Source organism: Crinia signifera, chromosome 4 (assembly GCF_055691185.1).
Source record: "Crinia signifera chromosome 4, ASM5569118v1, whole genome shotgun sequence".
In the NCBI taxonomy this organism is placed as follows: Eukaryota; Metazoa; Chordata; class Amphibia; order Anura; family Myobatrachidae; genus Crinia; species Crinia signifera.
This window is the reverse complement of record NC_139220.1, coordinates 257,477,498-257,505,464: the sequence shown is the minus strand read 5'-3', so window position 1 is coordinate 257,505,464 and position 27,967 is coordinate 257,477,498. Positions and strand designations below refer to the sequence as shown.

General features: G+C 44.5%; 1 protein-coding gene across 1 annotated transcript; it reads right to left on the bottom strand.

The window, feature by feature from the left end:
- Positions 1 to 26: 26 nt before the first annotated feature.
- UBAP1L (ubiquitin associated protein 1 like) lies at positions 27 to 23,902 on the bottom strand. Its single transcript, XM_083179777.1, has 6 exons — positions 23,866 to 23,902; positions 20,099 to 20,251; positions 16,403 to 17,131; positions 14,564 to 14,746; positions 12,358 to 12,459; positions 27 to 2,747 (listed from the first exon to the last, which is right to left on the bottom strand). Exons 2-6 carry the CDS (start codon positions 20,222 to 20,224, stop codon positions 2,613 to 2,615), a joined length of 1,275 nt encoding a protein of 424 aa, XP_083035903.1. The 5' UTR covers positions 20,225 to 20,251; positions 23,866 to 23,902; the 3' UTR covers positions 27 to 2,612.
- Positions 23,903 to 27,967: the final 4,065 nt, after the last annotated feature.

Sequence of the window (27,967 nt, the reverse complement as noted above, 5' to 3'; positions counted from 1 at the left end):
ATAAATTGTATTTACTCTTTGTAAACTTTCTTTGAATTCCCTCTTTGATTAACACATTCAGAAATGGAGGGTATTCAATCTGAAATTCCGACTGCCAGAACGTCCTGATAATCGGACTCACGAACGTTTTCATCTGATCTGACACGAACTCGACAGTCGGAATTCAATGTTCCGAGTGTCGGAAAGTCCATAAATTGTTGGAAACCGCTGCGGACAAAACAGATTTGACTTTTAAAAAAGTCAGATCTAACACCCTTCAATGTTGTTGTTAACAGCAACATTAAATAGGTGAGTGCCATATTCAATATCGGTAGAGATTGATTACCCCCCATTGAATATTAAAGGAATGGGTAGGTTGCCATGATAGTTTGATTTGAGTATTTTTATTGCACAATGTGTTGTGGTTCTTAAACTGGTCAAATCAGCAGTAATGGTGCCCACACACACACAGTGAGATGTGTGCTAGGTGCGATTTGAGCTATACAATGGCAGGAATTCAATGACATTTCTCGCTATGTGCAGCGAATCCTGTTTAGGATCCTGCATTGCATGCACCAACTAACCAACCTAATAGCGCTATAAGGACTTCATCTAATGTAAATAAATGCTATATACAGTATGACTGAGCTAAAATGACAGCCACGGCAACCTCTGAACGAGATTGTTTTTATCTTGTTAAATTTTACTTTGTGTTTTAATTGTTTTCATATCTAATGCTTATTTTTGGATTAAATTCTGTTTTCTATTTTAGCGCAGTTTGTCTTTTCTGTTACCTGCCTGCACAGACTATTTGCCTTGTGATATGTACTACACGGGAGCAATTTGCAATTTGAACTGAAAAGTCTCAAACCGTATGTGAGAATTGCACCGTGTGTGGGCACCTTTACAGTGGCATAACAATAGCCCCGCAGACCCCATGGTCACAGGGAGGCGCTGAATTAAGTGTGGGCGCCGGGGGGTAGTCATTTTGCGATGGTCATTTTTATTTACATTTACATGGTCCCGGCGGCAGCACATTTGAGGGGTAAGGCAGGGTTGGGGGAGATTTATTTTACCGGGGGGGGGGGGCTTTATAGCGTGCTGATGCCTGCCGGGGGTTGGTGGCTGATGTCACATGATGTCAGCGCACGCCCCCTCTTCGGCGGTCACCAAAGGGAAATAAATGTCCGTTTTTTTCTGAAGAGGAGATAAATCTTTCAGCGGTCAGCGATCATCGAATGATGTGTTCGCCTTGCATGTTACCGATTGGATACGGCGGGAGAGGGGGGGAGTTTGGCCAGGTGGCGTTTCAGGGCTCGCTAAGCAACGAATGACCACTGCTTAGTGAGCCTTGCTGAATCAGGCCCATTGTTAGGTTTACCAAATTTATTGTAAAACACATTTGAACAGACAATTAGAAGGGCCTGCTATATACGCCATTTAATGAGCTCATCAATACTTGTCCTGTTATCATCGTTTCATCTTCAAGAACATAAATGAAAAATGTCCCATCTTTTAATTAACAGTTATATTATTATCCTTTATTTATATGGCACCACAAGGGATCCGCAGCGCACAATTACAGAGTACATCAACAGGTAAGCAAAACAAGAAAACAGTGACTGACAGCTCAAGACAGTATAGGACAAGTACAGGGAACATAAACAGAGCTGCATCAGCGGACAACACGGGAACAAGTATTAGGGAGGCAGAAAACAGTGGGATTTGGTGCCATCGAAGGGAGTATATAGTAGAAGATGGTTTAAGGAAGGGAAGAAAGGATACATGTTGAAAGAGGGCCCTGATCGAAAAGCTTACATTCTATGTATGTGTGTGTGTGTGTGTGTGTGTGTGTTATAAATATAAAACATCAAAGCAATAACAGCCAATGGGGTTGATCCTATTAGCGCCGAAGGGTGCAAGGTTTTGTTTGGGTGCAGTTTAAATGGTGGCACCTGAATAAAGCCAATCTCGCACCCTTCCCTGGGCCGAATTCACTTAAAATTGCTCATAACCCTATGGAAGTGCGAGCACTTGTAAGCGAATTCAGTCCACTGTAAAGTGCACCCGGTACCGTGACGATTCGAGAGTGCAAATCATCCTCACCCAATAGGATCGACCGCCAAGTTTCAGGGCCACTCAAGCCCTTTGTGTTCATTATGATTGGCAATTGTTAAGCTACTAACAGGTAATATCAGGCATAAATTGTGCTTTGTAGCTGACCAGTTACCAGAACAACACAGCAGCTATGTCACCGCAGGCGGCTGCGCATGCCCTAACAGAACATTACTTGAATTGCTCTAATTGGCGCTCCCTAGTGGCCACCAGCACACAGAGCACTTCTATTTGCCCAATAGGGCAGAGGAATAGATTTAGCCCTAAACTATATAGGATTTTTGACAAGAATGGTACATGCTATACACTGCAACTACATTAAAGCTCAGGTTCACAACAATGTCTTACATGCTGCTTAACTGGGCTCTTGGCATTAGACCGGAAGCTACAAAAAAGATTTAGAAAAAAGAAAAATGCCTGTTAGGCTTTGCAGAGCTAGTAATCCCGAACAGATGCAGCTGGAGTGAGCAGTCAGTGCGCTGTTGTCAGCTCGGTGCTTCGCTTCCAGTGGGACGTTCTCACTGAGCTCTCATCATGAGTTCCTCCAGAGAGCGATCTCGGTGGTTGTCGTAAATCAGGAGCACTTCCTTGATGTCATCCTGTTGGAAGCCCATGTCATTGAACTGAAGTAAGAGGCGGAGGTATTCAGCGGCCTGTATGAGACACAGAATATGGACACTTGTGACATAACACCAATCCATTCACCCAGCTATCACATGAACTCATTATGGATCGCTGCCTGCATAATGTAGCCCATATACCCCAGCACTGCATAGGGGCTTACACTCACTGGTGTTTTTCAATTACAAAGCAATAAGTCAGTTTATTGTGCCTACTTCATTGAAAAGCATTGGGGCATGGGACTGGTCATACAGGTCTGTAAAATGAAATCGATACAGTATAAGGCCTAAGTGAGTGCTTATGGGGCCTTACCCAAAATACATGCTATCACATATCAAGGACTGCCATCAATTCTTTCTTGGACATTACAATGATGTCTCATTTTATGCTGCCATGCATGCATTATGGTTAGGCACAAATATAGTATTAACCCCTTCAGTAGTAATATCAAGAATTTTACGGGCTATGCTTCACTGCCCAGACTGGTGAGCCCTGAAAATTCTTGGGATTGCCACTATTTAGCTCCCTCTGCTCCGCTGCGCCTCCTCCTCACCCTGCATACCCCCCCCAGCTGTTGTGTTAGAGCCTGCGGTGCCGGCTACTGACATGCTGGGTTTCCGGGGGCAGAGGCGTGTTGCTGGGGGCAGGGCCGGCCAGCGGCTGACATAGTGCTCAGCGGCACTGCCCGACCCCGGGAGACAGCGTGGTGAGTTTTTTTCGGGAGCGCTCCCCTAAAAACAACTCGCCCAGTGGGGAGTGCTCCCTAAAAATGCACTGCAAAAAGCACTGGCACTCACAGCAGTGCAGGAGGTCTGGGTATAAATGTACTGCAGAAAGCACAGGTACTCACAGCAGTACAGGAGGTCTGGGTATAAATGTACTGCAAAAATCACTGGCACTCACAGCAGTGCATGAGATCTGGGTATAAATGTACTGCAGAAAGCACAGCTACTCACAACATTGCAGGAGGTCTGGGTATAAATGTATGCAGGAGATCTGGGTATAAATGTATGCAGGAGGTCTGGGTATAAATGTGCTGCAGAACGCACAGGTACTCACAGCAGTACATGAGGTCTGGGTATAAATGTACTGTAAAAAAGCACTGGCACTCACAGCAGTGCATGAGATCTGGGTATAAATGTACTGCAGAAAGCACAGCTACTCACAGCATTGCAGGAGGTCTGGGTATAAATGTACTACAGAATGCACAGGTACTCACAGCAGTACATGAGGTCTGGGTATAAATGTACTGTAAAAAGCACTGGCACTCACAGCAGTGCATGAGATCTGGGTATAAATGTACCGCATAAATCACAGCTACTCACAACATTGCAGGAGGTCTGGGTATAAATGTATACAGGAGATCTGGGTATAAATGTATGCAGGAGGTCTTGGTATAAATGTACTGCAGAACGCACAGGTACTCACAGCAGTACATGAGGTCTGGGAATAATTGTACTGCAAAAAGCACTGGCACTCACAGCAGTGCAGGAGGTCTGGGTATAAATGTACTGCAGAAAGCACAGGTACTCACAGCAGTACAGGAGGTCTGGGTATAAATGTACTGCAAAAATCACGGGCACTCACAGCAGTGCATGAGATCTGGGTATAAATGTACTGCAGAAAGCACAGCTACTCACAACATTGCAGGAGGTCTGGGTATAAATGTATGCAGGAGGTCTGGGTATAAATGTTTGCAGGAGGTCTGGGTATAAATGTACTGCAGAACGCACAGGTAATCACAGCAGTACATGAGGTCTTGGTATAAATGTACTGTAAAAAGCACTGGCACTCACAGCAGTGCATGAGATCTGGGTATAAATGTACCGCAGAAATCACAGCTACTCACAACATTGCAGGAGGTCTGGGTATAAATGTATACAGGAGATCTGGGTATAAATGTATGCAGGAGGTCTTGGTATAAATGTACTGCAGAATGCACAGGTACTCACAGCAGTACATGAGGTCTGGGAATAATTGTACTGCAAAAAGCACTGGTACTCACAGCAGTGCATGAGGTCTGGGTATACATGTATTGCAGAAAGCACAGGTATTCACAGCATTGCAGAAGGATTGGGTATGCAGGAGGTCTGGGTATAAATGTACTGCAGGAGATCTGGGTATAAATGTACTGCCGAACGCACTGACACTCACAGCAGTACATGAGGACTGGGAATAAATGTACTGCAGAAAGCACTGGCAGTCACAGCATTGCAGGAGCTCTGGGTATATACAGTATGTACTACAGAAATCACAGGTACTCACAGCAAGCAATGTGTGCTCCAGTAACCCCGCTGCTCAATATTCTTCTTTATTTCCATTTTAAGACATTATAAACTATGAGATTGAAGCTGTCCCTCATATTTGAGCATGGTCCAATTACCCCCACCATCCTCTAGCCCCGCGCACTATTTTAAGGCACCCTGCTAGGAGTTTGGTCTGGAAGGATCTCACTTCAGAGAGATTATCCGCTTTATTGTGTAACTTATTAAATCAAGATGAGAAAAGAGGACCGAGTATTAACTCTTTCCATGCAATAATATAAATACACATCTAAGGCTTTTAAGACGACGTATGAAACCTTCTAAAGAACGTGAACATTTTACCCATAGTAAACTTTCACATGGTGTGGTACGAATGACCGGCAATCGGGATCCCGACAGTCAGTATACCGACATCGGAAACCCGACTGCCGGTGCTCCGACAGGAGGGCGCGCGCAAAGAGGCACTTCGCTCTCAGCAGGTTCTATTCTCACAAGGGAGAATAGCCCCTGTCAGTCGGGAACCCCCTCGTCGGAGCACCGGCAGTCAGAATTACAATGTCGGATATGTCAGGAAGTCATCTGGCACCCCTTTCACATTCCAGTTAACTTTTATCCAGTACATGCTATCTAGAATATGACTGTCTGTTAAGGAAAAAACACCTGCAGTTACCCTCTTTAGATGGTTTCCTACATCTTCCCCTATTTATAGAATGAGTGGTGCATGTGTTCTGTAAGGTGAGAATGAGTGGAGCATGTGTTCTGTAAGGTGAGAATGAGCGGTGCTGGTGTTCTGTAAGGTGAGAATGAGTGGTGCATGTGTTCTGTAAGGTGAGAATGAGCGGTGCATGTGTTCTGTAAGGTGAGAATGAGTGGTGCATGTGTTCTGTAAGGTGAGAATGAGTGGAGCATGTGTTCTGTAAGGTGAGAATGAGCGGTGCTTGTATTCTGGAAGGTGAGAATGAGTGGCGCATGTGTTCTGTAAGGTGAGAATGAGCGGTGCATGTGTTCTGTAAGGTGAGAATGATCGGTGCATGTGTTCTGTAAGGTGAGAATGAGTGGTGCATGTGTTCTGTAAGGTGAGAATGAGTGGTGCATGTGTTCTGTAAGGTGAGAATGAGCGGTGCATGTGTTCTGTAAGGTGAGAATGAGTGGTACATGTGTTCTGTAAGGTGAGAATGAGTGTAGCATGTGTTCTGTAAGGTGAGAATGAGTGGCGCATGTGTTCTGTAAGGTGAGAATGAGCGGTGCATGTGTTCTGTAAGGTGAGAATGAGCGGTGCATGTGTTCTGTAAGGTGAGAATGAGCGGTGCATGTGTTCTGTAAGGTGAGAATGAGCGGTGCATGTGTTCTGTAAGGTGAGAATGAGCGGTGCATGTGTTCTGTAAGGTGAGAATGAGTGGTGCATGTGTTCTGTAAGGTGAGAATGAGTGGAGCATGTGTTCTGTAAGGTGAGAATGAGTGATGCATCATTTATGTGTTCTCTCATGTGCAACCCTAGGCCAGAAGTGTCATTGATAAAATATGTAATGAAGTAAATGTGCCTGCTTGTCACCCTTAGGGCCAGTTCTGTGAGAATGGACAGAGTTGCCCATATATTTTATGACTGGCAGCCACCAGCATTGGTTTTGTCTATCACACTGATCATACAATAATTTGATTTGGTAATGGTCCACCAACCTGTGGCACCCCTACAACTTCTCAGCGGCACTCCAGGATACGAGGCGCAAGTTTAGGAACCACTGCTGTAATGGATTTAAGCTCTCATTCATGTTGCATTGTATAAGCTGCTTGGAGCTGCTTAACATATTTGATCAATAGCAATGCAAATGAAGGAGGAGATGCACACTACCCCTGCCTGCACACAGGGCCAGTGTAAAGGAGTGTACTCACAGGGAGATTTTGACTAATGGACAATTTTTGACTAAGCGATTTTGACTAAGCAATGTTGGGAGAGATTTTGGATAGATGCACTGGAGATTTTGACTAAGGGATTTTGTCTAAGCAATGATAGTCTATTATCTAGTCTAAGCAATTTCTGCTAGACAATATTGACTAAGCAGGAGAAAAATAGGGAGATTTTGGCTATCCTTCTAGGAGATTTTGCCTATCTAGTCAAAATCTCCTGTTAAAAGTTCTCCGTGTGTACACCCCTTAAGGCTTCTTAGCACCCTAGGCAAGACTTCAACCTACTGCCCCCCCCCCCCCCCCCAATACTGCCACCTATACCCACTGCCATCTATACCCACTTTCCAACCCCTTAAGGTATACTTGCCTAACATTTCAGAATGCCAGGGAGGCTCCCATAAACTTGGTGGTCCACCCAGCCCCTCGGGAAGGTGGGCCTCCACTGCTTTTCCTGGAGAACCGCCTTTGCTAACCACAAGGAGGAAGGGGCAGCAAAGTAGGGAAGTATGCCGCAAGGGAAAGTATGGAGGTGAGGTCTTAGAAGTTCCACAGCAGCCACCTGCATTAGGTACAACAAAGATCCTCATAGGCATCCTTGAGTTTTTAATAGGTAGACTTGGAGGCGCCCCCCCCCCCCCCAGATCTTGGCGCCCTAAGCAGCTGCCTAAAGCTGCCTAATAGTAGCGCCAACCCTGCCTGCACACCACCCCCTGCCTGCACACCACCCCCTGCCTGCACACCACCCCCTGCCGACATACCACCTTCCTTCCTGCTTTTGCGATTGCTTAAACTGCTTGTGATGTTCATTTGCGATTGCAGCCTGAGTAATGGGGCCTACACATGGGGCATTTTTAAGCAGTCTTATAAGATTGCTTAGAAAATGCTCCTACAGTACATCGCTCTGTGTGTAAGGGCCTTAGCAATAGTGATGCATGGCCCTGTGCATCACTATCACCATGCTTGATGTAGTTAGATAATCGCCGATAGGGCCAGTATTCTCACCGGAGAACACAGGCCATGACAAATCTCTCAGCACACAGCGCTGACACATAGCTGTGTGCTGAGCAATCTTGCTGAGCGATCCTGAGACATTTACAGTACATTGCTCAGAACTATCAGCAACATCTACCCATGTGTAGGCCCTTAATTCTCCTGAATAAACACTATAATATTATCTTTCCAAACTGGCTGGTTTGAACAAAAATCTGGTAATGTCTGGGAACAAATTACAATCAACCATTTGCATAAACGGGTTAGATCAGAAGGCTTTATCTAATATGTCTGACCATGTTTTTCTGTTTTCCATGTTTGGGAGCAAACTCGTCATTTGCTCCCATAAATTACCAGATTTTCATGCCAACCAATCAGATTGGAAAGATAATCTTATAGTATGTATCCATCAGGCTAGCAATCATAGAGGGACTTGCATTGTAGATGTAGTACTTAGCCTCATCACTCCCAGGAAACCCCAGATTTCCCAAACCCTTACAACATCAGCCCTGTCTCTTTCCATAGATGCAAGTCATCAGAATTTGTTCCTGCATTGCGCGCACATACAAAAAATGCATACACTTGAATGCACATAGCAGCATAAATGATGCAATGGTTAGCATTACTGCCTCACAGCACTCAAGTCGTGGGTTCAATTCCCACGAAAGCCCTAAACTCAGTGGAGTTTGTATATTCTCCCTGTGCATGCGTGACTTTCCTCCGGGTACTTGCGTTTCCTCCCACATTCCAAATGTATACTGGTAGGTTAATTGGCTCCAGGCCACAAATGGAACATAGCGTAAACGTGTGTGCGTGTACACGGTACATTTAGAATAATGTCACAGTGCATTAACCCTTTAGATCCTAATGATGAGTTTGAAGAAACTCAGGAGCCCGAGGTGTGCTCCCTACCACCAGTGCTGTGCCTAAACACGTGCAAAGGGGGCCGTGCGATCGAATGGTCTTATCTCCCGAAGGAGACAGGCCCCGTTTTTCCCCTAACGCCTCTCAACCATAAGGCCGAAGAGGGGAAAATAGGGAACGGTGGGTCCTCTTCGTCGAAGCTTAGAGAGACCCTCTTTCCTCAACCCCCGGAAGGGTTAGGACGGTGGGTCTTCCGCACCCGAAGGTTTGGAGAGACCCTCAGTGGACTTCCCTCCGCCTTGCGGCTCGGGGTCGTCCTCGGGGGGGACCGCAGCTCTCCCCAAAAGGCGAGAGCTTTGGCACATTGGGGAAATGGAAGGCCCGTAAGGGTCGACCACACTACCCAAAAAAAACATGACAAACTACAAAAAAACAGAAAACGTGAAAGTGACGAACGTGAGAAGGAAAAGAAATAAATAATAAAGAAGACCCCAGCCAGAAGGCCGGGGTGGGGTGTGAAAAATTGTCCTACCCCATCCAAAAGGACGAGTTAAGGACGTGAAGGGCTAACCTAGAGGGAAGTGCGCAGTGCTAGTGCTCACTAATGATGAACTAAACGATTCTACAGAAATGGCCAAATTCAATAAACATAGAGCCAGAGACTAATAAAACTCAATCACTGAGATGACCTATAAGCTGTGGGGAGAGAGTGTCACATCCACTCCTCTAATACTGAGGTCCAGTACTCACGGAGGCCCGTCTGCTACTCTGACCCTGTGATGAGGGACAGTCTGTGCTCCCAGGAATTGGATGGGGCCTTTCTCACAGTCTCTGCCTGATCCCTGATTTGGCTTCATGCTAACAGGAAATGAATAATTTTCCCAGACATGCCAGTAAGGAGAGCTGTGCTATGCGGGGCTGGGCCAGCACAGTGCAGGACACCACATGCAGTAAAGAGGACCGCAATCTCAAATCACCAGGGAGACTGGGGGCAGGTCCTTTTTATAATACATACAGCTGGCTTGATTTGATTTACAGTACAACCTCTATTTTCATTCACACATCATGAAGCCAACATGGACTTCCTGTCCTGGAAATCAAGGCAAATACGAACACACAGATGTACTGTACTAAGCTTTGAAGTGATAAAGTGTAAAGTGATAAATTACCAACCAACCAGCTTCTAACTGTCGGGGGCAATGCGTGTGTGTCTTTTCCCTGTGCGGAAAATATGTATATTTTATTCGGTGTAGGGGAATGTCCCCACACCCCAAACATCGGGCAATGTCCTCGCACCCCTAATTGTGATACCATGCCCTCTTTTCTGCTGTGCGTGCAAATATGCTACCTTATAAATTACAGACTTCAAAGTCTGGCCCTTAGTTGCCTACCCTCCTGCATTCTGCAGAAGACTCCCTGAAATAACAGCAATCTCCCTCTCTCCCTCATTAGTCTAACAATCTCCCTCAATTCACCTAGCCCACATTACACTACATTTTTTGGGAAAAAAGGAATGAGAGATAGATACATTTACATTGTATCGTCAGCACCATTTCCAAGCACTTTACCAAGTATAGTAGCTCTCACTAACTGCTTTGGGGCTCATCTACATTTGGATATAAGTCATTTTAAAAGATTCCTCTCAGATGTAGCAGTACACACCCACGCTTCTAGGTGCAACGTTCACAATCTCTTTTCACAATCTCTCCATATATGGAACGAGACACGCCCTTTGGAAGGAGCATGACACACCTCCTCAATGGGGTGCTGTGCAAAGTTCTCCTACCAACTATAATCTCCCTGAAACTAGTTTTCAAAAGTAGGCAAGTATGATCTGGTCACCCATGGTGTAATGGTTAGCATTACTACCTCACAGCACTGAAGTCATGGGCTTGATTCCCACCATGGCCCTTACTGTGCGGGGTATGTATATTCTCCCTGTGCTTGTGTGGGTGTCCTCCCGGTACTCAGGATTCCTCCCACAAATAAAAAATATACTGGTAGGTTAATTGGCTACCTGTTTGGGGGTCTGATTTTTAATCAAGGAGGGGGATTTGGACTTTGATTATAAATAAATAGAAGAAAGCTGGTGGTAGTTGTTGCTATATATTTAATTTACTATTTAAACCACACCCCCAGTAGGCAAACCATGTCCCCAACATTGCCATGCCTTTTTTTAGATTGCATTTACTAGTACATTAAACTGTGCCACTTGCTTGTGTCTGCCCCCCAGACTGAAAGTTGCCAGCCAGCCTCTGCCCAACTTTTCACCATACAATCCAATCTTTTAGGGACTGTCCCACCAGCAGGTAGCAATGTCCAGCGGTGGAGGGTACTGTAAGTCAGGTGTCCCTCTGTCCCTTGCTGCGAGCACAACATGTGTACAGCATCTATTCATGGGAGACAGAGGGCCTGGACATGCCCCCATAGTGATAAAGATGGGAGGTGTGGCTTGTTGGAGCATCATTCCTGTGAAGCCACTCCTCCTTTCAGAGAGGACACACCTCTTTTATGGCGCCATGCAGAAGTCCGGACTGCAGAAGCCAGATTGTTGGGAGGTATGTAAGCCTAACCCCCGTACCCCGCCACCTAACCCCTAATTCCCCTCCCTACAGCCTAACCCGGTATACCGAATGCCGGCACGCTGACCGCATCCTGTTTAAACACAGCAGTGTTGGAAACCAATTGGCCGGTATTTTATCACATTTCAAGGCTTAGTACATCTGGCCCTCTCTGTCTTAGTGGGGAAGATCATATTCTCAGATTATTATTATTATTATTATTATTATTATTATTATTATTATCATCTTTTTTTGCACATGATTGAACCTGGTTCAACTAAGCTGACAAGATTGTCTGGTCATGGTGACACAATTAATGTCACCATGACCTGCCCTCTTTTGCACCACACCCCAATAGGCAGGTTTCCCAGATATCCGAGAGTATGGTCATATATAACTATAAACAAGAACAGTCATAAATTATTGTCATGCAATTAAAAAGCTTAGAAATAAAACTGGTTCTGGTATTGATTAGAAGCTTGGAGTACTTGCTATATGTTACCACCACTCAGACAATCTCAGACATCTGTTCACATCCTTTTTTGAAATCATGGGTCAGTTTAATTCAGCGTCTGATCTCAAAATCTGGAGATGTGCCTTAATGTTTCTCCAACCCAGTTACAGCTATTAAAATCCAATTTTCCCTTTCAGTGGAAAATAAATAATATTAAGTATTGAAAATGTAGAGGAAGGAATCCCGCTGCAAATCTGCAGCATTAATTATCTTCGTCACATGGAACGTAGGGCTCCATTTAATAATGATTATTATCACCTGCAGCATATTTTATTTAGTATTACAGTAACAATCATGCCATTGGTATTTAACTGTACTTAATGCTTCCCAACATAATACACTCTTTTGCAGCAGGGTGGCTACATCGGTAATACTGAACATTCTACTGACAGGTTTGTTGTGACTACACATTGTACTTCTGGGTATGGGTCGACCAATTTTAGGTTGACATGCATTGGGTCGACCACTGAAGGTCGACAGGCTAAAGTCAATAGGGTTGGAATATTATATTTGTATATTTATTTGCAAAGCATCTTCTACTTACCTTTATCTCAGAGTTCTGGAACATTTCCATTGCCTCTTCCACCAGCACCTCCTCATATCCAACTTTACAAAGCCGATCTGTGGCTCCAAGGTAACCTAGGACCTATTGGAACGATGAAATTAAGGTTGTGATGAGTAGGTGTTAAACAATTGTCCCACTTCTGTATATTACAAAAGTTTGTATTAGAGATGAGCGGTCCGAATTCTCCGGAATTCAAACCACTCCGAACACAGCCCGGCCCGACGTCCTGCGAGCCGCGCTCTCGTGTCTTTGATCGGAAACCTGAGTGTGGCTGAATGCGGGAATCTGGCGTTGGATTCTCACGAGACGTCGAGTCTATAAAAGCTCGGCGCCCCGAGAATTAGGCGCCATTTCACAGTTACGCTTTGAGGTTAATATTACTCTGGGGACAAAAAAACGCAATAATTATGCGATTTGGGCGTTTTTTGACCATTTTTTAAAAAGTCCAAATCCAAAGCCATTCACTGTTGTTTGACAAAGCCAAATCCAAATCTCGGCCACGAATACAAATCCAAATCTCGGCGACGAATCCAAATCCAAATCTTCAGCCCCGGCGCTCATCTCTAGTTTGTATAGATATCTATGGCGATGGCAAAATGAACTGGCTAAACTTGAGCACTTGGCTTTAATAAAATCACTCCAGCTATGGAGACAAGGAGAAGATGATTGAGGAGTTGTAATAGGGTTTGAGTTTGTGATGGTCTGGGATTTCGGCCGAGATTGCCCGTATTTTGCAATCATTTACAAGGCAAAAACCTGGTTTTTGGTACTCTCTGGCCGAAATCCCGGACCTGTGCAAACACGGAAATTATTACATTTCCCCGGATATGTCGGTTATCTGAAATATTACACTTTAAAAATACAGACGACTTATTTAACTTTATGAAAAATACCTAATAGTTTATGGGAAGGTAAATATAGCTAAGTACAATCAATATTTGCTATCTTTTTAATATGAACATTAATTGTAAATCAAACTGATTAATGCTATAATATGATCATCTTCAAATCTAATTGGATAAGGTTTCCACAATTGCAGGTCCCTTTGTATCTGGGGATGGGGATATTAAGTAGCTGAAAGCTACCAATATTCATTCTGACACTGGCACAAACCCTCGCCGGGATGGTCATGCAGCCCTAACCATGTTTATCTTGGTGTCCTCTCGTGTTCTTGGTGTGCTGACAGCTGAGCTCCCAGCGGTATCATTATCCAATGATTTTATTATAGTAGCGTTAACCCATCACTAGTCTTCCAGCTGGGATAACTCGTAAAGAAGGGGAATGCCTAAACCACTGATAGCTGAAGGGTTAATGCAAAATTAGAGCAAGGAAATATTTGAAAGCACTTCATCTTAGGTCTGGAAAGGTGGCCAGGATAACTCACTGGCGCCAGGATTATAAATCGGATACAGACAAAACAGACTAGGGAAGATTAAACAAAATAAAAAGATCCTTAAAGAAACAATAGCAGAAAATACACTTTACATTTAAAAGTAAAACGGGGAAATTTACTGAGTTGTGTATTCTACTTCACATGTGATGTTGCTAACCAATCAGATCCTGTCTACTATCTTCTAGAGGGTGCTAAATATATAAGAAGCAGATTCTGATTGGTTGCCCATAGCAACATCACATGTGAAGTAGGGTACACATCTTCTTCCCCCCAAATTTCCCCCAAAATGTCTTATTTAATTCTGTAACAAATAAGGGCAACACTCTTGCTGTTAATTATTTTCCCCATCAATGACAAAAGCAACACTTATTTAAAATATATTATTATTATTATTATTATTATTATTATTATTATTATTATTACTACTATTAATAATAATTATTGATATATTTCTATAGTATATATTATTGTGGATTTCTGAAGGAAACTCTTGGCCAACTTTACCAAGTGATTTATTCAAGGGACAGTTGGCTGGTGGTCCGGGAGTCCTGATTGGCTAGCAACTATCTTTGTGTTTGAAATGCCAATGGCTAGCCTGTGCTCCAGCTGCAATCAGCAGCACTAATCAATACCCCTGCCACCAGGGCCCCCTATCTGTCAAGGACCGGGATGCAAGGCCATGCAGCACCTTCCTGGTAGCAGACCTGCAGTGAGATATCAGTTCCAGAGAGAAGGAAATAACTTGGATGACCAGTCAGTAAAAATAAGGTTCAGACAGCGATGGTGACTTACCTGTTCTAGGCTTTGTCCTCCCATTTTCTGCAGTGCAATCATTGCCCTGCGTAGTGGGTATCCCATTGATGTCACTGCTTCAATTACATCACGTTCCTCTTGGCTAAGAGCTAACAAAACATCCCCAGAGCAGTCTGGATGGGTCTGGCGCGTAGGTGGGAGGCAGGAGTATGGACTCAGGGACTGCAGGAATGGAAGCTGAGAGTTACTTATAATACAAAATGGAATGTGCCAATATAGAGAGATGTTTTTTAAAAAAAATATTTCTTATTAGGTCCCGTCAGCATAATATACTGTAGGGCCATTCTCTGGAAGTGGATTATGCAGAAAGTGGGGATAAATTGGTTTTAAAAAGGTCGACTATGAAAATATATTGACACTTTTCCACAGGTTTGGGCAGATTGAGAAAAATGTTTATTTTCAGCTTGAAATAAAAGTTCTTCTTAATATGGAGAGTGCCTGTACTATATTTCCACCTTGCACATAGGTAAGCAGAGATGGCCATGTTATTGACTGGGACAATGGGCCAAAGTAGAGTTAAGCGAGAGCTGGGTGCAGTTGCTCCAACGTAGCAACGAAGGGCCTCATTCTGGGCTGTTCGCACAGACCAGAATATTTGCAGGGATACAAAATCGGAGCGATGGTGGGCGTATGCGCAGGGTTATTTCTGCGCATGTGCATTTGCCAGGGCGTGCACTCACCCAAGTGTGAGGGGGGGAGGCGGAGCATTTTAGGGCATTCTCATGAGAACACTGGGCGTTCACAGGATGTCAGCTGCCCGCCCACTTCCTCCCAAGCGTCCATGCATATGTAAGAAACTTGAGAGTCACTTTTACATGCGTGCACCTTCGCCATCATTCGATGGTCGCCGACCATCGAATGATGTGGGTGGATCCCCGTAGGCTATGAATGGATGCTACTGTGTAACATCCATTTGCAGGCTCTGCAAGGGATTCGCCCTTTGCGAATGAGTGCCGGCCAGGCCCCGATTCACAAGGCGGGGTTTGGTGGATTCGCAAGGCTGCAAATTCGTAGCCTTGCAAATCAACCAGAATAACCCCCTAAATGTGTGCGTCAACCTATATGCAGCACTATGGGCATCTGCTGCTGGAACACCCCACATCCCAATATGGTCACTTGGTATGATGCCTATCATCATTATCAGAACACACTTTCACTAGCCCCATCCTTGTTATAAAAGATCTGTCTGAGAGCAGGTGTATGTATTACACACAGATCTGCATGGATCATAATTCCATTAACATTCCTTTACTGAACATTGCCTACATGAGAAAGCCCTACTACAGCACAGTTACGCCCATTCAGTCGCAAAGGGAAATGCCTTGCAAGCAGGGACAGACACCGAAAGCTCAAAGAGACCGGGTTAATGGGGACGTGGCAATGTCTCCTCCACAAAAAATAGAGTGAAACAGTACTATGCATGGTGCCACACTGCACCAGCCCTTAGCAGCTGGCCCTAACCCAGGACAGTGACCTCCATCAAGCATGGGCCTGGGTAATTAATTCCCTTCCCCCACTCTTGGAGCCACTGGTTGCCAGAACATTGTGTTCCGTAACATATGCATTCAATTCTGCATTGGGCCAACTTCATAGCCAAAGAATGAGCATAAACCTTATTTTTATATGTATCTTAAAGCAATAAATGGTGTCTGACCAAGCCATTCATTGTTACATAAATCAGATCTTCCGTTTATAACTGCATAGGGTTTTGAGAAACCACCTAACAGAATGTATGCAGCATGCAGCACCTCTCATTCACACATGCACAGCCATATAGTCCTGTGTTATCTATATGCATAAATCAGGAACATCTTTTACCGGGCTGGTGGGCTTGTGGCAGCGTATCGGTGGAATGGAGCCAGCGCTGTAGGGTCTCTTGGAGCAGCAGCAATTAGAAGAAGGTGGAGTTGGGCTAAAGGTCTGCCCACAGCAGTTATTTCTTTGATGTTGGGTTTGGTGGGTGCCTCTGGCTTCAGAATTTCCCTTGTGGTGGTGCACCATTGCTGAAATTCTTTTATTTGCTACATCCAGGTCGCTCCGAGAGCTTTGTGATGGTGTCAACGACTTTCTCTTTTTCATATGCAATGGAGGAGACTCAACATGAGAGCAGCGGCATCTGGGTGGCGGACTGGGCACAAAGGGAGACGTGCGTGGTCTGGGTGGCCACTGCGGCTGAGGACTCTTGCACAAACGTGCCCTGGCTTCTCTCTGCCGAGCTTCCATCTCACTCCCCTCAGATGAAGAGTACTCGTCATCCTCAGAGTATCCATCATCCTCAAAAAATCTGTCATTTTTCTCCATGTTCTCTGTTGTCCCCGAGCTACTTTGAGGCCGAACAGGGTGGGCATCTGATGAGCTAAGGCTTCTACACCTATATAAGGATAAGGACGGTCTCTGGGGACTAGTGCGCCTAGTCTGGGAACCTGCCTTCCTGTCATGAATTGTCCAGTATGCAGGTGCTGTGGGTTTGACATCGGAGGTGAAGATATTTCGACCATACATACCTTCCACCCAGTCCAGCACCTTCCTCTCCATAGAGAAGTCATGCTGCAGGGACAGAAAGAACAGTACTGTATTCATGAATAAAGAAGATTGTTTCCATACCTTGGTAATGAATTATTCAAAAGTCAGAAGAGTGTGACAAATATTCCACCACTATTTAGTCCAATCACACGTCACCAATTTCAGAAGGTGCGGTGTAAAGTCATGTTAAGTCTGCAAAGTGAACTTTGCCTTCATATATGACAACAGTCTACGGACCACTTATCAAGGTAAAGCTCATCATTCCAGAAGTGGACAATTAATATACATCTTTAGTAGTCTTTGGTGTGGACAGTAATAACAGCCTATGTCATATCCTGACTGCAACAGGCCATATCAATGAAAGTGAAAGCTACACTGCAATAAACAGAGTTGGACTGGCCCACAGGGAAAATCCCTGGCAGGCCCTAAAGTGGTCCAATATTTTATATACACTAGCAGTATTTACTATATATATTTAGCAAGATGTCCAGATTATGCACTCTCTACTGGTTAGCCAAAAATATGTTACAGATGTCCACACCCCTTTATATGGCCCTATCACTAGTCCGCCCATCATGCCCCAGTCAGACACTGTAAGTAAGTCTTGGTGCATGGCAGCACACTGGCATGCTAACATAACCTGATGACATAGTAGAGGATGTACTACATATGCTTCCATCTACATTACTGATTGAGGTCTTGATTCAGTTGTGGTTTAAGGTGCTATCCTGGCCTCATAACTTCCCCAAAGTGTCCATTGCCACCCATCCCAGCCCTCAAACAGTGACAGAATGCCAACAACTGATAGTCTGCAGCCGCAGTGCCACCGACAACTGCCACCACAGTATGGGTCCAGCGCAAAGTACTGAACATTTGCTACTTTGCACCATAATCTGTTGGGATCCATTGAGATCGAAATCAGGTCCAGAGCTCAGGATCCAATGCGGTTTCACACAGTGTATTAAGTGTGTCCTAAAGGATCCCCACTTAATGACTTCTAAAGAGTAAAGATTGTTTCATTGGTTACATTTTTTTTAACAAAAGTACATTGAAACACTGGGAGCCTCTTCAGAGTCAGTCCAGAACAGACACTTAAAAACTACATTTGCATTTTTGCTACTGATTTAGAGTCAGTTGCATGTACAATAACCAAGCTGCTACTCCTTCTCCTTGGTTGCGGCTTCCTCCCCTGAATGAAGTCATTTGACACCTTTTAAAAACCTCCATTACTTTCCTTATGGCACTCTTCTGTACTGTCATGATAACATAGTTGCCACTTTTTGGGGGCCCAGGACAGTGACATGTGATCATGGAAGGCAGAGCCTCACCTGTCATACTCCAGCATACTCTAGTTTGGACTATAAAAATGATTAGGATATTACAAAGATGTTTATAAATTATAACTATCATCTTTGTATTATTTATCTACTTTTTGTATTGTTCTAATCATTTTTATAGTCAAAACTCACCACCAAATCATATGTGTGTAAATGTGGGTCTGATACTAGCCGTGCCTCCCAAGCCATTGCCCTGGTTGTACCTTGAATGGACCCCATAAGGTGTCCATACTTCAGAAAGACATTGCACCCAATCATACAATCTCAATGAATTGTAAAATTGATTGTATGTAGATTGTGTGCACATCGTGTGCGCACAATCATACAATGCCGGCCCCGGGAGATTGGAGGATTGGTTCTCTGATCTAACGTGCTGCATGTCAGATCAGTTGGGATTGGGAGCAGATTTTAAGCACATGCAATCTGTCATTAAATGGCTCATACAACCAGAGTCATGTGACACTCCCTCCCTGACTAGCAGAGAAGAGAGGTGCAGCTTCCGGGCAGCCCATGGCAGTGAAGATGCTGGGAGCCACAGAAGTATACAAGTGGCAGACGGGCGGGAGGCTGAAGAGAGGTGGACGTCCTTTTGCACAATTCTGTCACTACTCTGAAAACAGTTTTCAGAGGATTGCTGCATTTGGGCGATTTAATAATGGCATAGCACAGCAGATGTGAGTAGATTAGTAGTTGCCGGCAACCTGTAAATTAAAACAAATACATAAAAAAAACTGGATTTTTGGTATTCTAATCCTTTTGATCCTAGTAGGCCAGCCCCCTATTTAAATGAAGCTTCATACAATCATGCAGCAGATGGATTGTATGATGGATTGTATGACAGATTGTGTGTACATTGTGTGTCCAAAAACCACCAAGGAATGCTGGGGAGTTGAAGGGAAATTAGACACAATCGTGATTGTAACGGTCTTTCTGATGTGTACGGCCACCTTTAGTGAGTTCATGCTAGGTTTGGCATTAGTATAAATATCCTAGATATTCAGGGTTTGTGCATATACCAAAGGTTTGACAATAGGGCAGCTGGCATCTGAGGCATTTATTTACTAAGCTGGGAGTTTTATCAAAGATGGGATATTGCTCTGGGCAACCATTCACATGATATCATCTCCTAGAAGGTGCTAAATAAATAGTACATTCTGATTGGTTGCTATGGGCAACATCCCGTATTCAATAGAACTCTCATCTCAGTAATTAAACCCCTGAAAGTCTGTCTTTATAACCCCTTACTAATATAGTTGCCCTCCTCTGCATCCTCCTCAGTTTCATGGGATCATTTTTATGGACTAGCCCATAATAAAACTCCATATTTAGGATTTAGACACTTAAGTTGTTTGCTTTGTCCAAAGATTTTACACAACATTATCAGGATTATCTTGGCAAAGCAAGTTGAATTAGGAAATATGACACTGCTTTTGTTCAGAAAGCAACAACGTCATCCAAGATACAAGTGGGCTGAGCGACAAGCTTTTTTTATCCAAGGTCCATTACAACGAGCTCTGTTACAATGTAACAGCGGACCCAGCACAGTTTACCTCTATAACCCCTTGCAAGACCTGAATGTTTCAATTTACAATGTATTAAAGCACAATTTCCACTGGTAGGGTTATACCTGGAGGTATGTGTCTCCCTGACTCACCATAGGACATGTTAGTAATTCGCTGCCATCTGGAACAATGGAGGGACTGGGGGTCCGGTCTTCAGGTGGCGGGAAAGGAATGAATCCGTCATTGAATTTGAATGGGATGTCATCTAGGAAACTCATATCCAAGGGGTCTCCGAAAGATGGGTTCTAGATAATAATAACACGAGACTGAAAAATAGTTACATGTTTAGGAAGGAGTAATTAATAAATTAAACAACATTTGCATAGTGTATGTCTAGACCAGGGGTGGCCAAACCTGTCCTCAAGATCTACCAATGGTGCATGTTTTCCAGGCAACCTGTGCATTTATAGCAGGAATGAATGCAGCATGTGTGAAAATGTGATAGTTAGTATTGACTGCAGCTGTGCAGCAGCTAGGTGATGTGGAAAATGTGGACCGTCGGTAGATCTCGAGGACCGGTTTGGCCACCCCTGGTCTATACCATATAGTACAGAAATGTGTTGATAATATCAATACAACCATTACTTCATTTTTTTTTTTTTTATATATAGAGAGCTGTTAAAATGAAAGTGTCCGTAGTCAGAGTACTCTGGAGTGATTTCTAAAGGTCCCCCATACACTGGGCCAATTCCGACGAATCGGGCCGTCAAATTTGCCCTAATCAGGTCAGTATGATGTCCCCTCAGGTCCTCTGTGCATCGGACCTGAGTCAGTGGTCGGACCTGCTGGGTGTTCGGACCTCCCTCCCGGTGACGGGCCGGGAGCAGGGTCGCATGCCATCCATCACAACAAACTGAAAGTCCCAGGCGGCTTGTGGGGTGTCGGCTGGCCATACACTGCTGCAGACATCGCAGCAGTGTATGGCCACCTTTAGGCTTAGTGAAGATGTGCTAGCCATTTTTTAAAACTAGCTTTTGACTGCTGCTTCGCTCACGTGGACAAAGACAATAATGCCATCTAATATTATGATGTACTGTACTGTATATTTTATTTTATACACATTGATCACAACATCTCTATTATATTTGTCCTGAAGTTTTTCCTTCAGGGATCAACACAGAAATATGATTGTGGCTACTAACTTGTGAGAGATTCTTTGATAAAGCTCTGTGCGGGAGCGAAACCAGTGAGAGTTCTATTGCATTGGACCCTGGACTTTTCAGGATCTTAAAAGCGACCCAGCATTTGCTACCTATACAGCATAGATGGAGACCTGGATCCTCACAGCCACTGCCGTTTCACTATTGTTTCCATCTAAGGCACGCAGCCAGGGCCAGCGGCCTAACAAGTGAGGAGCTCCATCCCAGGAGAGGTAACACCCCCCAATCAGACTGAACACTCCAAATTTATACTGCATAGGAGTGCACATGTCTGTTTTACAGCATTGATCTGGATAGTTTGGCTTATATGGGCTTAGTGACCTGAAGAATAAGGCCTTAAAAGCGGAAGTGGCAAATTTACAAAGTTGGGAGTTCTATTTCACATCAGCATCTGTGACACCCACTCCAGGGGTACTACACATCTACTTATTTATTTAGCACCTCCTAGAAGATGATACAGTAGACAGAATCTGATTGGTTGCCATAGCAACATCCCATGTGAAATAGAACTCCCATCTTAGTAAATTTCCCCCAAAATGTCTATATACGGACTTGGTAAATATATGATGCATCGATGCTAATTTATTTTTTTATATTTTTAAAGACCCACCTCTTGTTTTTTTATGCATTTTGCCTTTTTTTATGTGTGCACACTGAAATGTATTGATTTTATGATCACATGTATTTAATAAACTATTACATAGTACAATCTGAGTGTGATTTCATCCATATTAGCCCTATTCTAGATCAGGGGTCCTCAAACTACTATTCTGGGTACTTCCTCATCTTTGCGGCCACTGCTATGCCAGTTACATCACCCGCTTTCAGAATAGCACCATCGTCCCCTTGCGGACTCGCTTTTGGCCACCACACAAATAACAGACTCAATGGATTCTCCAGACTCCTTGCTTCACTTACTGAGACTAGAAAAGTCATTAGCCTGATAGTCAGCAACATGGAGTCACGACCCCATGCTGAAAAGGTTGGGACCTACTTTGGGGTCAGGACCCAGAGTTTGAGAACCGCTGTTCTAGAATACATTAGCACAGATATTGCATTTAACGTTTGTTTTTTTGGTTTCAACTTATGTTGAGATCTTGTATGCCTCCACAGGCATATTTTAGATCTGCAGCTCAATTACATAGTTTGTTAATAACCCTTCCTTGCATATGGTTGCAAATTTGCTATATACCCAAACATCTCGCTATAAAACACATGAACCACACATGAAACAGTCAACCATTTCATGTTGTAGACTATTTTTCCTTGTCAGTACACTACACAAGAAGCATAAATATATTTTAAAAAAAGAAATAAATAAATCATGCAACAAAGGGTTAAATAAACTAGTGCAATAGCACCAATTTTTTTTTTTTATTAACACTTAACTATCACCTAAATATTTTGGAGTGTGTACAAATAAGGGCAACTAAGATGGTGCATGGCTTATATCACAAAATGTAAAACTAAAGAATAAAGGATCTTAACATAGTTTGGAGCAGAGAAGGGTAAGGGGGGACATCGAGGATTTTAACAAGGTCCAGGAAGAAAACATTCTGCAAATGAAGAGAAGTATTGGAATTCGAAGGACATACACTGAGGGAGGCTGGTACATGGGAAATTAAAAGGAAAGCTATTTCACAGAAAGGGTAGTGGATGAGTAGAATAGCCTCCCATCAGAGGTGGTAGAGGCTAAAGGTGTCCATACACTAGTGTGATTTGGCCAGTTTCACCCAATTCCGATGGATTGGACAGAGAAATCGGATGAAATCTGCCAAAATCGCATGTGTTTGACATCCCACAGGATTGTGCATTGGATCAGGAGATTGAATGTGCTGCACATAAGAATGCACATGGTGGTTGTGCTCCACATAAGAATGCACATGGTGGTTGTGCTCCACATAAGAATGCACATGGTGGTTGTGCTCCACATAAGAATGCACATGGTGGTTGTGCTCCACATAAGAATGCACATGGTGGATGCTTTTTAGCACCTGCAAAATATTGCGTTCAATTTCTCTTGAACTCCCCTGGCAGCTACCTGGGAGTCCTTTTACATGCAATGAATCGCATGCGTTAAATCGTATGTAAAAATGGCACATCAAGTGCCAAATCGTATGTGGGCACTCCCGGGGAGTTAATGGGGAAGTTCTGGTCCGACTTGGGTCTCAGACAAGTCGGACCAGTGTATGGAGTCCTTAAGACAGTAGAGCAATTTAAAAATGTTACAATGTGATCCCCAGTTGGTGATGTGGGGATACAAAGCACTTAAGAGTGATACAATTGTTGAAATATTTCTTTATTATGGTCAACAACAGATTTCATTCAAAGCCCACCATTAACTATAACAGAACATAGCATGTCAGGTGTAATAGCCGGTACTTGATGCATAATGTGACAGAGTACTAAGCTTCTCTTTTCTTGCCGAGTAGTACATAGGGCAAATGTATTATACTGGCGGAGATCATGCCAGTATAACTCTTCCTACTTCATCTCTTTACCAAAGGGAAGCAGGAAGTGAAGCGATGTATGAACACCTCAGGTGTGGGGGTGGGGGGTGAAAGCTCTAGACCTCACAGCGCAGCCATCTAGCGGTAACGCACAGATTGCTTCTGTATCTACTAAAATGAGTCAAGTTTAACTATGTAATTCAGCATAAAACAAAGAGGCAAAGCACGCATGAATAGATTTGAACATACCGCTTGCTGTGTCTTTTCTGGGAGCTGCAGACTTGGTGTCTCAAGGGAATGATCTAGAACAGAAGGGCTCTGGCTGCAGGTATCTATCCCTCCACTGACATAATAAGCAGCCTAAAAGCTTAATAAGGCCACGTGTAACACGTAGAGAGAAACAGCATCGGATCACACAACACATATTACGTAGACATGTGTTTACCATGTAATCCCATTAAAACGTGATGGAAAGCATGGCAGAGAAATGTGACCAAATGGGTAACTGCAGCACCAGCAGCTACAGAATTAAGGATTCATAATCGGACATTGACATCGGTACTTGTTTATGCCAGAATGCTGTAGCTGACGGTGATCATGCTTAGTTGCACTGATACGTATCGGATATATGTAACACAAGGACTAGGTGGTGTATTTCCAAAAAGTTAATTCTGTGAAATTTGTATGGATTTCAGTTGGGTATGGATCATCTGGTCGACAGGTGTCTAGGTCGACAGTCAAAAGGTCAACATGGGGTTTTTCACTGTTTTTTGACCCGAATGTCGTCATGGACATAGGATTAATGCACCACTGCCCTCGGCACACTATTTTATTCTCCCACCACGCCCTAGTGCAGGGCTGGGCAACACCAGCCCTCCAGATGTTAATGAACTACACATCCCAGGATGCTTTGCATTAGTTTTGCTATGTGGCCATGCTGAAACTGATGCAAGGCATGCTGGGATGTGTAGTTCATTAACATCTGGAGGGCCGGTTTTGCCCAGCCCTGCCCTAGTGGATGGTAGGGTGTGAAATACCCATGACTACCTTTTGACTGTTGACCTGGACCCTTGATGGCTAACCTTGACACGACAGCTGTTGTTGAACTACACATCCCAGCATGCTCTGCATCAGATTTAGCATGGCCAAAATAGCAAAACTGAAGCAGTGCATGCTGGGATGTGTAGTTTAAAAACATCTGGAGTGTCAAGGTTAGCCATTAAGGACCTAGACCAAGTCGACCTTTCCCCGTGTCGATGTAGACCCCCTTGCAGTATGTCGACCTAGTAGTGCCGACCTAATGACTGTCGACCAACCGACCATATCCTTTTCAGTTAGATTAAATTTGATCTTAGTCTGTGTTGGACTTCCAGGGCTAGAACACACATTTACCAACATTAAATTAATAATAAAAAAAAATTACGTGTATATAAATGTTTAATCGATCTTAAATCTAACAAAATAGATTTTTAGTAAATATATCCTGTTCAAAATGGATAACTACTTCTTTCCATAAGTAAGTACTGCTTAAGCAACATATGTTACGGTACACAGCTATAAAACACAGTGTGACCCCAAAAAGACAGCCATGTAGATGACATGGTGAATATAGGACAGCTTAAATACTCCCTGGGTACATATGTGATTTCTAGGGGATACGGTCATTAGGCTATTTCACTCGCTCCGGCTCCTGCCGGGCGGCGAAAACCAGCACGGCCAGGAAGCCGTGCCACAAACAGCAGTTTACAATGGTAGGGATGGCCACAGCCGTGGCGTGTGAATGGACACTATCATGTCCGTTATTAACTACTGTGTGCAACACGGCATTTGGCCGTGCGGGGTTTCGCGGCCGGCAGGAGCCGGAGCGTGTGAAATAGACCATTGGGTCTACAGCAACTAGGTGAACAAGCATTGGGTCAAAACCACTAGGTCGACAGGCAGCAATGTCGACATGGGTCTAGGAGGTTGTCAGATCATGAGGTCAAAATGGGGATTTTTACTGTTTTTTGAGTCAACATGTGCCGACAGGTGGTATTTCATTCCCTACCATCCACTAGGGCGTGGTGGGAGAATAAAATAGTGTGCTGAGCGTAGTGAGACACCATTCCCAAAGCATTGCAAGCAAAGCGAGGGGAAGCGGTGCACTTCAAACTGTGTCCATGTCGACAGTGTTGACATTTGGGTCAAAAAACAGTGAAAAACCCCATGCCGATCTAATGCTTGTGTCGACCTAATGTTAAATTACATATTGTAGTCTAGTCTAAATCTTATGTAGTTCAAATAGCACAGTGTATAAAGTTCAAATTGCATAGCACACATTGTATAGTTCAAATCACACCTAGCACACATCTCACTGTGGGCCAGATGCACTAAGCTTCAAAAGTGATAAAATGGAGAGTGATAAACAGCCAGCCAATCAGCTCCTGCCTTCCATGTCACAGACTGTGTTTGATAAATGTCAGGCAGGAGCTGGTTGGATGGATATCACTCTTGAAGCTTAGTTCATCTGGCCCAGTGCGTGGGCACCATTACACAATCCTGCCAAGAAGCTCCTTGGAGCAGAGCCCTCTTCCCTCTCACAATTAAATGACAGTTCCCTCAGTAACAGTCTATACCTGTATCTCTTCTGACTTGTAATTACTCATCTCATCGTACAGCAACCTGCCCCTGGACAACCACTTTGCTTCCCTACATTTAAGCTATAATATGTTTAGTTACCCTCCCAGCGAAACGACGGAACATAACTAATAACAGTGCCAGCGGCTGTGTGTGGCCAAATGGAGCAATACCTGGCTTGTCTGTAGTGGCCACTAGCATGCAAACACTTAAATCCCCCCATACATATATACTAGGTGATTCATCGCGCCCTACGGGCGCTCTTCACACCGACGTAAGGGGCTGCGCCCCCTTAATTTGTGAACGTTTGTATATGGGAAATATGGTTAGAATTGTATGACAGATTGCCTTTATTGCAACTTGAGTTATAGGTGAAATGTGTTAAATAGAGAGCATAGGATTTGGAAGGGGGTGTGTATTGTTTAGTTATGCTCCGTGTCACGGCGGGGGTCCCACGAATCGCGGGAGGGGGGTCGCGGGGGTCCGGGGGGGTGTGGGTGCAGGATTAATGGTGGATAGTGGCTGTGGAGTAATGGTGGATGGTGGGCGTGTACTGTAGCCCTGGCTGGGCGGGGGGGGAGGTGATGTCAAGGGGGTGGAAGGTTATACACATGAAAACGTTATACACATAAAACACTGGTCTTTTCCCTGGGGAGGCGGGTTTGTGTATCCTGCTGGGCGGGAACGTTAGCTACACAGGGGATGAGTGACAGATCTGGCTAAATATATAAGAGATGATCATTTTCATCACTGCTAGACTACATTTATCTAGTAGCAGAAATAGGAAATATCCTAAGTAGTTAGTAGTAATAATTATGAACTGTTCTCCTTCCTCTACTGAGACTAAGGGGGTATTCAATCTCTCACCGCTATTTCCGACAGGGTGGGGGTGCTTGGGAACCGCAGCGGGTGCCTATTCAATGCTGTCTTTGAATAGCATTGAACAGGGATCTCGGCAGAACGGACCCCTTCTGATGAGATTTGGCATGGATTGTCGAGCTCCCAGCCATAGCTGCTGACTACGCCCCCTTTTTGGCATTTGACAGACGGGATTCAATGTACTGAGATGCAGTTGAGCGGGCCGAGAACGGGACACGACTGTCGGGATGACCCGGGATTGAACCCCGCCCTAAATCCCCATAAACTCCAGGAGCGATATTGTTCAGTGGTCCTCGAGGCACACCAACAGTGCAGGTTTTATGGGTCTCCAGGCTTAGGCACAGGTGACTTTATTTGTACCTCAGTCAGCATGATTATACCATCTGTGCATAAGCAGGTGTAGCCATAAACCGTGGACTCTTGGCGTGCCTCGAGGACCACTGATCTGGTTAACAAGATCGTCGGAGTATAGCGCATGCACACTTAACAATATCGTTCAGTGGGGGGCGTGGCCTAGCAGCCATAACGAGCAGACGTGCTTTCAGAGAGCTCCGTCTGAACCCACGAATATTGCATGCTTTATACCCTCCATTCCCCCACTAGAAAGCCAGACCTGCCCTACCTATCCACCGGACAGCAATAGGACACCGGTTGCGGAGCCGGGGAGGGCCTCCTGCCTTCCTGCAGGTTGCGGCCTGGTGTACCTCAGAAGCCGGGGCCTCAATTTTGGAGCTGACGACGGCAGCGTGCGGACGCCCATCATCTGATCCGCCCAGCGGCGACTAGGACAGCGGCGAGGGGAGGCTGGGGCACCCGATCGGCGGGAGGACAGAGGAGCGGAGAGGGCGCTGCAAGA

Excerpts from the sequence above, each read along its gene's own strand:
- UBAP1L (XM_083179777.1), bottom strand. The coding sequence starts at position 20,224 with ATGAGTTTCCTAGATGACATCCCATTCAAATTCAATGACGGATTCATT. Across the intron at positions 17,132-20,098 it reads AATTACTAACATGTCCTATG|CATGACTTCTCTATGGAGAG; the intron begins GTGAGTCAGGGA and ends CTGTCCCTGCAG. Across the intron at positions 14,747-16,402 it reads GCCACAAGCCCACCAGCCCG|TCCCTGAGTCCATACTCCTG; the intron begins GTAAAAGATGTT and ends CCATTCCTGCAG.